This window comes from Pelobates fuscus, chromosome 7 (genome assembly GCF_036172605.1).
Source record: "Pelobates fuscus isolate aPelFus1 chromosome 7, aPelFus1.pri, whole genome shotgun sequence".
Taxonomy (NCBI): Eukaryota; Metazoa; Chordata; class Amphibia; order Anura; family Pelobatidae; genus Pelobates; species Pelobates fuscus.
The window spans coordinates 72054423-72067596 of NC_086323.1; the positions used below are offsets into that span (position 1 = coordinate 72054423).

A 13174-nucleotide genomic window follows, 5' to 3' on the forward strand; every position below is an offset into this window, starting at 1 on the left:
AAAGATATTACCCAAATGACAAAATATAACTTTTTTTGATTTTTTGATTTTTGTTGTGCATGAGAGTTACAACAGTGCTTGCACAGCCACAATAGCTTTCACAAGCTCTATTTCACATAAACATGGCTTATATACATCTTGCACATTTTTGTTTTAGTATACTATGACATGCTAGGTTAGTTATGCATGGAACTTCGAGTAACATGAGAAGGTACATTTATGCTTATAATGTGATTTGCAGGTCTTGTGTTATGCCGAAAAGTAATGAATAAGATTGACAAGTTTTACACACAGGTTATGGACTGAGGCTTAAGACCCAGAAGAAAAATATATACTGTCGATACATTAGCTTGCTAGTTAAGTACATGTTAGTTATAACATGCAGTTTAGTCATGTCTAGGGTGAATGAGCATATAGCCCTTAGCTAGCCTAGAAGAAGATCTAGACCAATGGGATGAAGTATAAACATTAGAACAAGAGAAACTAAAACACGCTGAGTTAACCTAGTGCTGAATATATTTATCATTATGTGTTGCTTGCTAGCTTAAGTCCGGTTAGGTATCATGCTGGGTGGGCCCTTGAACTGACGCATATAAAATTACAGCAGAGCTAGAAAGCTGCTGGGTGCAGCTATTAATGTGAAACATGCAAGCATGGGTCCCCATTGTACATTACTGTAAACTTGCTAACATGGTTGTATAGGTGTCCCTGCATATATGCGTTAAAATCAGGAGAAGTGAAGAAAAAATTAAAAAGAAAATGAAACAAAAAGGGAAAAAAAAAAAAGAAACCCAGGTTCTGCTCTACTTGGTATGTGGTAATGCCAGGCTCAGTCAACCAATGCCGCTCAGCGGTCTTTTGCCGGGTTCCAGCTGCTCTGCTCTCCTGCTATGGTGTTTCCAGTCGCAGATTAGGAAGGGTAGGGTGTTACCAGTTTGAGTCCCGGTCCAGGTTGGAGGTTGTGCTGTTCTGTAGTCAGGGATCCGGCTCTCCATGGCATGTAAAGTTTGATGTAGGGCTGAGGTTTGTACCTTGGCAGTTCCCACCTCCGTGTTGCTGATGGCTTCGTTGGGCTCTGTGTCTTGCGCGCTGGTAGAGCTCTTGCCGCGGATGCGTGTTGCTGTGCCCTCTGGAGCTTGCGTGGGGTAGTGTAGAGTTTGGCGGTCGTCCGGGAGCTAACCAGTGGTGCCCTCCCACTCCGGGCCTGTAGCAGGGCCAGCACCTTGTGGCCACGGACTCGGGGGCTATTGAAGGCCGAGTCCTTCCCTTTCGGGGTAGGTCTGGAGATTGAATAAAACATTCAAAATTACCTATAACTCGAGTTTACCATTCTTAAAAAATTACTCTAACCTCCATGAGTACATCTGCTTTTAGAAGTGGGCATGGACAAAGGTCTGTGTGTGTGCAGCATCTAAGCTTGAAACGCTGCACATACAGAGATATCTGCAATGATTATAGAATAAAAAGGGTTAGAGCAACCATTTTAATGAAATGCTCTGTTTAATTTTAAATGTATATAATATTATAAATTTAGCAATTGACCTCAAAGTCCAGCCAGGACAAACATTGCAAATGAAGAGGATAAAAAAAAAAAAAACATTGTTTAATCTCTTGTTCTCTCTTATTGCCAGGTGTAAAGGACAGTTTATAGCACATTTGATTTTCTTTTTCAAACCTCAGAAATAAGTATGGGTTAAAGGGACACTCCAGGCACCCAGACCACTTCTGCCCATTAAAGTGGTCTGGGTGGCAACTCCCACTACCCTTAACCCTGCAACTGTAATTATTGCAGTTTTTATAAACTGCAATAATTACCTTGCAGGGTTAACTCCTCCTCTAGTGGCTGTCTACTAGACAGCCACTAGAGGGCACTTCCGGGATTATAGCACAGATCTGTGCTATAGCGTCGCTGGACGTACTCACGCTATACGAGGACCTCCATTGTTTTCCTGGCACTGGAGAGTCCCTTTAAATATAAGTAAAGATATCTATCAGTGTATGTGTATATATTATATGTAAATAGGATATATCTCTCAGTGTATGTGTGTTATGGTACTTTTTAGCAGTAAACCAAAATGTTTAAATGTCTATCTGTTCCTGTCCAAATCAATAAAATAAATTGCGTATATACGCTGAAGTAATTAAGTCTGACACACAAGGTTCAGGTTAAAATAACTTCGAGAAAATTTATTGGCAAGTGATTAAAAAGCGGACGCGCAGGTCCTTTTAAGAGACATTTTACGTCATCATTGATTATTAGAATATCAGCAAATAAACATCATTAATTGGATTAATTGTTAAGTGTCGGGATTAATGTCCACCTATCAATATTATTAATTGGCTCAAAAACTAAGTGGTTAGTCCCGTGTCCACCCACCAAGAGGTGGGATTGTTCTGGTCACGGGTGGGGGACAAGGGGTCTTGAGCGTCATTTTACACGGTCGGTGATCTCAGGCCTCATGGCCAGGTGCAAGGTCTCTTATGAATAGAACATTTCATTACTACTGTGTTCTCATGGCCTTCAAACTATACTATGTTGCAAATCTAAGGAAAAGTCAGCAATTCCTGTGTTAATCATGTCTTTATAGAAAATACAGTCTTTGTTCTATTGTATTAGATGTGCTGGGAAATTCTGTCATGTAAGGTAGTTTTGAAATGAACAAGTTAGGTTATGAGGACAAAATGGAGGATTGAAGAAGTCAGGTTAGGAGGGCAAAATGGAGGATTGTCACGGTATAAAGTTAAAATGGAGTTAGTGCAATAATTGAATACAAGTACAATAAGGTTTTTTTAAATAATCCCACATCAGTTGTATATATTATATATACATATGAGATGTTCAAATCATGACCATTGGAATTCCAATATGATGATTGGAGGCCTGTTACATTGGGAAGGAATTCTTAAAAAAATTATGTAATGTACCGAGCTTTGTGAAGACCAACCCCAGGTTTTCTCCCGTGAATCTTTTTGAGGGTGCCATATTATCAGGAAGTCCTGCAGATAACAACCAAAAATTATATATTACATGCATAGAACATGGTAAACTCTGGTCTTCCAGTTCCTGTACAGAGGCAGGTTATACTGCTGGGCTGAAAATCATTAGAGCATCTCCATTCTTGTATGGAACTGACACCAATTTATACATTCGTGATAGAAGATTGCACTCCATATAGGGAAATCATTTTACATTTTATAAAACCGAAATCCCTAAATGGGCTAAAATGTACAAAGGCATTTATTGGTTTTGCTGGTCATGCCGCACTATAGACTGCATAAGTAGAAACAGACCTCCTCAGTCAGGTGATAGTGGAGTTCAGATTCCCTGCATTCCTATTGAGCTTGCTTGGAGATGACCTGTTTGATGCCATTTAGTTTTAAAGATGGCTCATTTGAGACTTACACTTCTGCTGCTAATTTTTAACTTGCCTATGTCTCTCTTTATTTGTGTTTTAGGATGATGTGGGCTGCAGGAGCAGTTGCTGCTATGTCTAGCATCACCTTTCCTGCAGTAAGTGCTTTAGTTTCCCGAACGGCAGATCCAGATCAGCAAGGTATGATATGCTGCAAAATGCTTACTTTTTTAATGTGGTATTAATATTTTAAGCTAGCTTTATTATTTTAGAAATTACTAATTGTTATAAAACAAATTGAAATCATTCAAAATAGAGGTGTTTATCGGACCACTCCGAGCGCCATAACCATTTCATTCCAATCAAGTTGTTATAGTGCAATGAAGTCCCAGGTGTCGAACATATCAAGGCATTAACGAACAGTTTAACTACAGAGTCTGCAAGATGCCGTCTCATCGCCCTTCCACTTCCTAAGCAGGTCCAAGGTTTCAATCTTGAACCAGACATTGTTTATACGCTTAGAACGTTAATTGAAGCAGCACTTAATTCAGAGTACTGAGTGAAAAAGGCACTTAATCCCTCATTCAGTATTGGTGCTCAAGATATACAATTTCCTAGCATTTAGCTGTCCTAGATTATACATGTCCTTTTTTTTTTTTCTCTCCTTATATCTTTCTTCTCACGTGCAACATCAATGTTTATTTATTAATTGGAAATCCTCAAATATATATATATTTATATATTTTCTATTTTATTTTTTACATATTTTGTTGGGAGGATTTCCAATTGTATCCTGAATTTCATCACATTGATGTTGCATGTTACAAGAATGGTATGAGGAGGGGCGGGGGGAGAAATATATATATATATATATATATATAAAATATATATATTCCCATGCAAAAATAAAGATTGCCCTAGTGCAATCTCACGTTGAGAATATATAAAACTGAAAAAAGAGATGCACTCTGCGGTCTTCAATAAGTGAAAAGGTATTTAATCCATAAAAAGGCTTACATGTGTCCGATCGACATTTCGATCCAATATCCATATATAAATATGATCTAACTGATAAACGATAACCAGGATTTATTTTAAATCTTATGGCACCATAGACTAGTGAAGCAAAGGTAATCACAATTAAGGCAAATAAGACTAGACCTCGGTTAGATAAATGTGTGTTCCCATTCATCTGTTTTAGGTGTTGTGCAGGGAATGATTACAGGAATCCGCGGCTTGTGTAATGGACTTGGTCCTGCCCTGTATGGATTTATATTTTACATCTTTCATGTGGAATTGGATGATATACCTATCACGCAAACAGAGCCAAGAGAGAAGATGACAGCACATTCACAGCAGGTAATCGTAAATAGTTTAGTGAATGGGTGGCCTAAAAGCAGTTCTGCATTATTAGCCATGACATGAGATTGCATTTTAATACATCATTTTATTGTAAAACCAAATTGAAAGGGACTTCCCTACTCCATATCAACTTCCTCTCTATAAAGTTTGGAGTCAGGGGGACATCTTCCTCAAGGTAAGACTGCACATAGTGACTAGAACCCGCATAATTTTATTGAGCATGGGGTGTTACTTCAATCTTAAAAAATAAAATACTTTTTGCTTTTCTATAAATACTTGTTTACTTGCTTGTTAGGTTTAATTAATAGCTCTTTTTGATATATTATTCCTGATAGAAATGGGTTTGAAAGGCTGGATCTAAAAAAAAGTATTGCACAGTTTTCATTTATAGCGTAATTGATTTGGGGATCAAGGCCAGCTACAATTCCAACTGATTTTTTTTTTTTTCATCTGTCTTTCTCTGCAGAATTCTATTATCCCTGGGCCTCCCTTTCTGTTTGGAGCATGCTCTGTGTTGCTGGCTCTGCTTGTAGCATTATTTATTCCAGAACACACCAATCTGAATGCCCGAAGCAACAACTGGAAGAAGCATCATGGTACCGGACACCCACACAGTCCTCCAGCTCCTGGGGAGGGAAAAGAGCCTCTTCTACAGGACACAAATGTATGACAGTGTTTGAGAGACTCTTTAAGTGACCTCTTCTGCATATGGTCTCATTCCTTTTGACCTGCAGGACCAACTGGCCGCCCTTTAGTCAGCAGGGACAGCTACCAGTCTTCTGGCAGGGCAGGCATCGAGCCTTCAGTGGCAAAACCAACTGATGCCACCAACAGGGCATGTCTATCACTGCCTTCTTTATAGACAAGACCGCTCTAAGGCTTTTTTTTTTTTTTTTGCCAACAGCATATTCAGTCTGATTGTGTTTAAGACAATCAGAGTATGTATGAACTTTGTTTAACCCCTTGAGTGCTGGCCTCCTGTTAAAAATAACTCCACATTACAGGGTTGTGTTTGACACAGATGTTTAAACAAGCCTTTAGGGCGTTTAACACATACTTGTTTGACCCAGGTTTGCTGCCTGTCATATATAAGCAAATGTGTTTAAATTTGGGAGGTTTGGGGGAGTGTTCTGTTTTTTTGTTTTTATTTATATTTTGCTCTTTTAAAGAAAGCCAAAGTATTAGTTGTTTTTTCGTTTTTGTTTTTACTTTGCTTGCCATATGCCAATGGCTTAGCTCTTAACATCCAACTAAGCGTTTATTTTCTCTTCTGCAAGTATAGATTGTTAGAAAAGCTTGTTTACATGTTTACAAAATCTATTTATACACACCACTTAATAGTTCTGATTCTTGGTATTCTATGGAAGAGAAAAAGTGGAGAGCCCTCTTTCTGATCTCTCCCTAGGAACATTTTTAATCTGGTGCTGAAACTCGAAACGGTTTTTATCTCCAACTGACAAATATGGGATGAAATAATCGAAGCCTTTGTTTTAAATGAACATATATTGTTTTGAATGAACAATATCCAAAGGGCAATTCTTCTGCAGTCTTTTGTTTAAACGCATTCCAGGTTTTGAAGTTAATCATTCTTCTTGGTGTATATAGATTTAATTTCAAATACTGTAATACTCCATGGGCTACCCACAACATTTTCTTCTGTTCGTAATGTGGTTTGTCCAGGGCAAGAATGGATTGTCAAACCAGTATAATACACACCCCTCTCCCCTAAAAATGTATTGCATAATTGGCATGCATGGGGATTTTAAAAATGTTGTTCATAGAAAGCTTATTAAAGGAACACTATTTCTTTAGGACATATGCTTTCAATTCTGTTGGTGACTTTTCTTTGACTTTGCCATCCTCTGCACTGTGCATTCATAATCTCTTTGGACTCTTGTGACAATTGGCCCATTAAAGGGAAATTCAGGTGCCAGGAAAACAATCTGTTTTCCTGGCACTGCAGGTCCCCTCTCCCTCCCACCCCCCAATCCCCGGTTGCTGAAGGGGTGAAAAACCCTTCAGTAACTTACCAGAGGCTGCGAAGATGTCCCACGTCGCTGCTTCTTCCTCCGTGCTGCTCCTCCCTCTGATTGCGTTGGCCGGTGTGCAAGACTGATCCCGCCCACCGACCGGGGAGACCTAATGCACATGCGTGGCAATGCCGCACATGCGCATTAGCGCTCCCCATAGGAAAGCATTTTAAATACTTTCCTATGGGGAAATGAGCGACGCTGGAGGTCCTCACGCAGCGTGAGGACGTCCAGTGACGCTCTAGCGCAGGTTTTCTGTGCTGTAGACAAGGAAGTGCCCTCTAGTGGCTGTCTACCAGACAGCCAGTTGAGGTGTAGTTGACCCTGCAATGTAATTATTGCAGTTTATAAAAGAAAAACTGCAATAATTACAGTTGCAGGGTTAAGAGTAGTGGGAGTTGGCACCCAGACCACTCCAATGGGCAGAAGTGGTCTGGGTGCCTGGAGTGTCCCTTTAAGCAAAGGAATTGCCTTCCAAGCACCAGAGTCTGAAATCTTGGATTTGCCAATGGAAGAGTTTGCCTCAAGTTTTATGATTCGGAGTCTTTTAAGAGACAAAACGGATCTCTCACCATCTGGGATATTTACATATTTTGCAAAAACCCCAGATGGTGACTGCTGTGCTTTGTGTCTGGTGGCTACAGAATGCAGGGGTAGGTGAGTTTTACTTAACTGAACGTGACTTTGCGGCCACCACCATATTCTTCCTGCCATGCAGGAGAGTACAACTATCTATGGAGAATCCCACAAGACCGCAGGATCCTCCACAGACCATGCCTTTTTCTCTGTCAATAGTGACAGCAAGGGGAAAAGCAACACTTGACGACGGTACCCTCTGCCTTTTGCCAAGTTTTGTCTGGCATATGGAATATACGAAGCTAAAGTAGTCCCTACTTTCTAAGTATATATTTTGACTGTAACACAGTCAATGTGAGTGTTTCATAAAGATTTTAATTTTATGAAATTCTCATTTTTTAGGGAGGGTTGGGATTTACAGAGACCCTTTAAATTAGCTGGATAAATTATGTCTTAAAGATGGTTTACCTATAAATCTTAAGACTGTTTTTTTATTATACATACAATCATCAGGCCGAACCTATCGCAGTTATTCACCCCCATAGTATATATCACTATCTGTTGAATGCTTGATCTCCAAAACTTGAATACACAGCCCACAAAGTTAAACTGATTGCTTTGTGGCTGCCCATACATTTACAGGTGGCCTTTTTCAGTACATTCTTATTTCATACTCCTAAGGGCCAGGTAGACCAGCAATTTTGTTGTCACACTTGTCCCTCTGGAGAGTTTAAAAAGCAGATATTTTAGTCCTAGATTTTGAAGATTAAATATTAAAATTACAAAAAAAAAGCTTTATAATAACCGATGTGAATTTATCTTCTAAAAGATATATATATATATATTTGTGTATATTTTTGCTTGGTTATTTAATGTGTTTCTTTGTATAAAGTGTTGTATAATTTAACAAGATCACATGTTCTGTTTTTTTTGTTTGTTTTTTTGTTTTTCCCCTTCCTTCCTTCTTGGTACTTTGAACATTTCCCATTGGCTTAGATCTGGATGATGTAAATTTATGAATAAACCTAAATATTTTTATATTTAATATTGGAAAAATAATTATTGACCTAGACTCGCTGATCATAGTAAAGAGTTTTGCTGTAATTGTGTATTTATTCAATATGCTCAATTGCCACATACACTATTGAATGGGGTTACTTCATTTACCAAGCTAAATTGAAAATGTCTTGAATACCAAATAAGGGTTGCTTTGTGTTATACAGTAACAATTTACCATACACCTTTATGCTGTCCTGATTTATCTTTGGTAGCAAGTGATATGCCACTTCCTCATATGATAGTGCTCTTACTTTATCATTTGGAAGTCAGCCTATGACAGAGCTACTGATTCTGCTAACAGAGGTAAGCAGAAGGGGAGGGGGGGAGGTATGTTTAACCTGACCAGAGTGTGCGGAGCTGGTGATGGAACTTTATTTTGACTTTGGACAATTTATAGGTTGTCATTAGTGATGTCCAGAACTGTTCGCTGGCGAATAGTTCCTGGCGAACATCGCTTGTTCGCGTTCGCCACGGATGGCGAACACATGCGCTGTTCGGTCCGCCCCCTATTCGTCATCATTGAGTAAACTTTGACCCTGGCCTGTACCTCACAGTCAGCAGACACATTCCAGCCATTCAGCAGCAGACCCTCCCTCCCAGACCCTCCCACCTCCTGGACAGCATTCATTGTGAAGCTGCATTCTTATTGAGAGTAGGGACAGTGTAGCTGCTGCTGATTTGATAGGGAAATTGATAGCTAGGCTAGTGTATTCAGTGTCCACTACAGTCCTGAAGGACTCATCTGATCTCTGCTGTAAGGACAGCACCCCAAAAAGCCCTTTTTTTTTTTTTCTGTGTAATGTAATTGCAATTGCCTGCCTGCCGGCCAGCCTGTGTATCAGGCTCACAGCATATACTGTGCCCACTTGCCCAGTGCCACCACTCACTGGTATCGCAATAGCTTGCATTTAACCCCTTAAGGACCAAACTTCTGGAATAAAAGGGAATCATGACATGCCAGACATGTCATGTGTCCTTAAGGGGTTAAACAAAAAATAAACTTCTTTGACTGTAATATAATAGCAGTCAGTTTCCTTCACTAGTGTGGTTTCAGGGCCTGCAAGGGGAACAGTGTCACACCAGTGAAACTCATATCTGGTGTAACAGTAGTGTACATTTAAAAAAAAAAAAAATACAATTTTGACTGTAATAGATTGAATAGCAGTTAGTTGTCTGCCAGCGTGTGTCAGGCTCACAGCGTATACTGTGCCCACTTGCCCAGTGCCACCACTCACTCACTGGTGTCCCAATAGCTTGCATTTAACAAAAACAAAACTTTTTGGACTGTAATATAATAGCAGTCAGTTTCCTTCACGAGTGTGCGTTTCAGGGCCTGCCAGGGCACAGTGTCACACCAGTGCCACTCATATCTGTTGTCACAGTAGCTTGCACGCATAGTACCACTAATCGAAAAAAAAGACAGGCAGAGGAAGGCCAGCCCGCAGGGGCCGTCGTGGTTCTGTGATTCCCTTTGGCCCTAGAATAATGCCCAGTGTTCAGAGGCCACGTACCCTGAACTTGAAAAGGTCTGAGGACATAGTTGACTGGCTAACACAGGACACCCAATCTTCTACAGCTTCCGCTCGGAACCTCAACGCACCATCCTCCTCCAGCTTAGCTTCGGGCACCTCTCAAGTTACCACTCGCCCGCCTGCCGCCGCCACCACCAACACTAGCACCACAGCCGCTTCACTTGGTATGTCAGGAGTTATTTACACATCAGTTGGAAGAAATGAGTGATGCGCAACCATTATTGCCAGAGGATGTAGATAACAGGGATATGTCTCAGTCAGGCAGCATTACACAAGTACGGTGTGATGATGATGATAATGTTGTACCCACTGCTGCTTCCTTTGTTGAGTTGTCAGATAACCGTGAAGCGGTTGATGATGACGATGCGTCCGTGGATGCTAGAAGAGAACAGGGGCAAAGTTCAGATTGGGAGACAGAGAGGAGGAGGAGGAGGAGGAGATGAGTTGGAAGCAGGGGGAGGTCGTCGCAAGGAGCTAGTGGCACAGTCAGACAGCATGCATCGGCACCCGGGGTCAGCCAGACAGCACGCCAATCAACACATGCTGTTGCCACCACCAGAATGCTGTCATTCCAGAGCTCAGCAGTGTGGCATTTTTTTTGTGTGTCTGCCTCTGACAACAGCGATGCCATTTGCAACCTGTGCCAAAAGAAACTGAGTCGTGGGAAGTCCAACACCCACCTAGGTACAACTGCTTTGCGAAGGCACATGATCGCACATCACAAACGCCTATGGGATCAACACATGAGTACAAGCAGCACACAAACTCAAAGCCGCCATCCTCCTCCTGGTCCAGCATCTTCAGCCACGTCAACCACTGCTGTCCTCCTTGCCCCCTCTCAACCATCCGCCCCTCCATTTCTCGCCTTGAGCAGTTCATGCTCATCTGCCCACAGTCAGGTGTCTGTCAAGGACATGTTTGAGCGTAAGAAGCCAATGTCACAAAGTCACCCCCTTGCCCGGCGTCTGACAGCTGGCTTGACTGAACTCTTAGCCCGCTAGCTTTTACCATACAAGCTGGTGGAGTCTGAGGCATTCAAAAAATTTGTAGCTATTGGGACACCGCAGTGGAAGGTACCCGGCCGAAAATTCTTTGCACAAAAGGCAATCCCCAACCTGTACTCTATTGTGCAAAAGGAAGTAATGGCATGTCTGGCACACAGTGTTGGGGCAAGGGTCCATCTGACCACTGATACCTGGTCTGCAAAGCATGGTCAGGGCAGGTATATCACCTACACTGCGCATTGTGTAAACCTGCTGACGGCTGCCAAGCATGGAATGCGTGGCTCTGCAGAGGAGTTGGTGACACCGCCACGACTTGCAGGCAGTCCTGCTGCCACCTCCTCTACTCCTCCTACTCCATCCTCTTCTATAACCTCTTCGGCTGAGTACTCTTCTGCTGCTGCGTCTTGCTCCACATCAACGGCACCCCCCCAGGTACTGTTCCACATCCCGGATACGGTAGTGTCACGCCGTCTTGGGGTTGACTTGCCTGAAAGCAGAGAGTCACACCGGACCAGCACTCCTGTCCTCCCTGAACGCACAGGTGGATCAGTGGCTGACTCCGCACCAACTGGATATCGGCAAAGTGGTTTGTGACAACGGAAGAAATTTGTTGGCGGCATTGCATTTGGGCAAGTTGACACATGTGCCGTGCATGGCACATGTGTGTAATCTGATCGTACAACGCTTTGTGCATAAGTACCCAGGCTTACAGGACGTCCTTAAGCAGGCCAGGAAGGTGTGTGGCTATTTCAGGCGTTCCTACACGGCCATGGCGCACTTTTCCGATATCCAGCGGCGAAACAACATGCCAGTGAGGCGCTTGATTTGCGACAGCCCGACACGTTGGAATTCAACACTCCTAATGTTCGACCGCCTGCTCCAACAAGAAAAAGCCGTTAACGAGTATTTGTATGACAGGGGTGCTAGGACAGCCTCTGCGGAGCTGGGATTTTTTTTGCCACGTTACTGGACGCTCATGCGCAATGCCTGTAGGCTCATGCGTCCTTTTGAGGAGGTGACAAACCTGGTCAGTCGCACCGAAGGCACCATCAGCGACATCATACCATTTGTTTTCTTCCTGGAGCGTGCCCTGCGAAGAGTGCTGGATCAGGCCGTAGATGAGCGTGAAGAGGAAGAGTTGTGGTTACCATCACCACCAGAAACGGCCTTATCAGCATCGCTTGCTTTACCTGCGGCAACGCTGGAAGAGGATTGTGAGGAAGAGGAGGAATGTGGCTTTGAGGAGGAGGAGGAAGACCAACCACAACAGGCATCCCAGGGTGCTCGTTGTCACCTATCTGGTACCCGTGGTGTTGTACGTGGCTGGGGGAAGAACATACCTTCAGAGAGATCACTGAGGACGAGGAACAGGACATGAGTAGCTCGGCATCCAACCTTGTGCAAATGGGGTCTTTCATGCTGTCGTGCCTGTTGAGTGACCCTCATATAAAAAGGCTGAAGGAGAACGACCTGTACTGGGTGTCCACGCTACTAGACCCCCGGTATAAGCAGAAAGTCGGAAAGGATGCAGCAGTTCCAAAATAAATTAAAAAGTATGCTTTACACAGCGTATAAGGGTGATGTCACAACACAACGGGAATCTAACAGGGGAAGAGGTGAAAGTAAACCTCCTCCTCCCACGACTACGCCGGCAAGGACAGAACACTTTACAGACGTGTTGTTGATGGAGGACATGCGGAGCTTTTTAAGTCCTACGCATCGCCACAGCCCTTCGGGATCCACCCTCAGAGAGCGACTCGACCGACCGGTAGCAGACTACCTCGCCTTAACTGCAGATATCGACACTCTGAGGAGCGATGAACCCCTCGACTACTGGGTGTGCAGGCTTGACCTGTGGCCTGAGCTATCCCAATTTGCGATAGAACTTCTGGCCTGCCCCGCTTCAAGTGTCCTGTCAGGAAGGACCTTCAGTGCAGCAGGAGGTATTGTCACTGAGAAGAGAAGTCGCCTAGGTCAAAAAAGTCTAGATTACCTCACCTTTCTTAAGATGAATGAGGGATAGATCCCGAAGGGACTGACAATGGGCGATACATTCGACTAAAAAAGGCCTGATGAGGGGGACTACTTAACACACCACTCCTATGTGGTGGCACATTAGATTGCACGCGCAGTGCCCCAAATTTGAAGTAGGAGGACCGACCAAGCATGTTTTTCCATCTCCCGCTTCCTAAAATCGATGCCTTATATACACGTCCCCTGATAGGGGACGTAACAGGGATTAAACGGATAGGAATAGT

The 13174-nt window shown here is 42.9% G+C and overlaps 1 protein-coding gene across 1 annotated transcript in view; it reads left to right on the plus strand.

Annotated features, from left to right (window-relative positions):
* MFSD14A (major facilitator superfamily domain containing 14A) overlaps positions 1 to 8359 on the plus strand; it is a 48970-nt gene extending 40611 nt beyond the window's left edge. Inside the window, exons 11-13 of the mRNA XM_063428416.1 lie at positions 3457 to 3554; positions 4555 to 4712; positions 5182 to 8359. Coding sequence (XP_063284486.1) covers positions 3457 to 3554; positions 4555 to 4712; positions 5182 to 5385 — 460 coding nt within the window. The 3' untranslated portion in view covers positions 5386 to 8359. The remainder of the gene's footprint in view (positions 1 to 3456; positions 3555 to 4554; positions 4713 to 5181) is intronic.
* The last annotated feature ends 4815 nt before the right edge of the window (positions 8360 to 13174 follow it).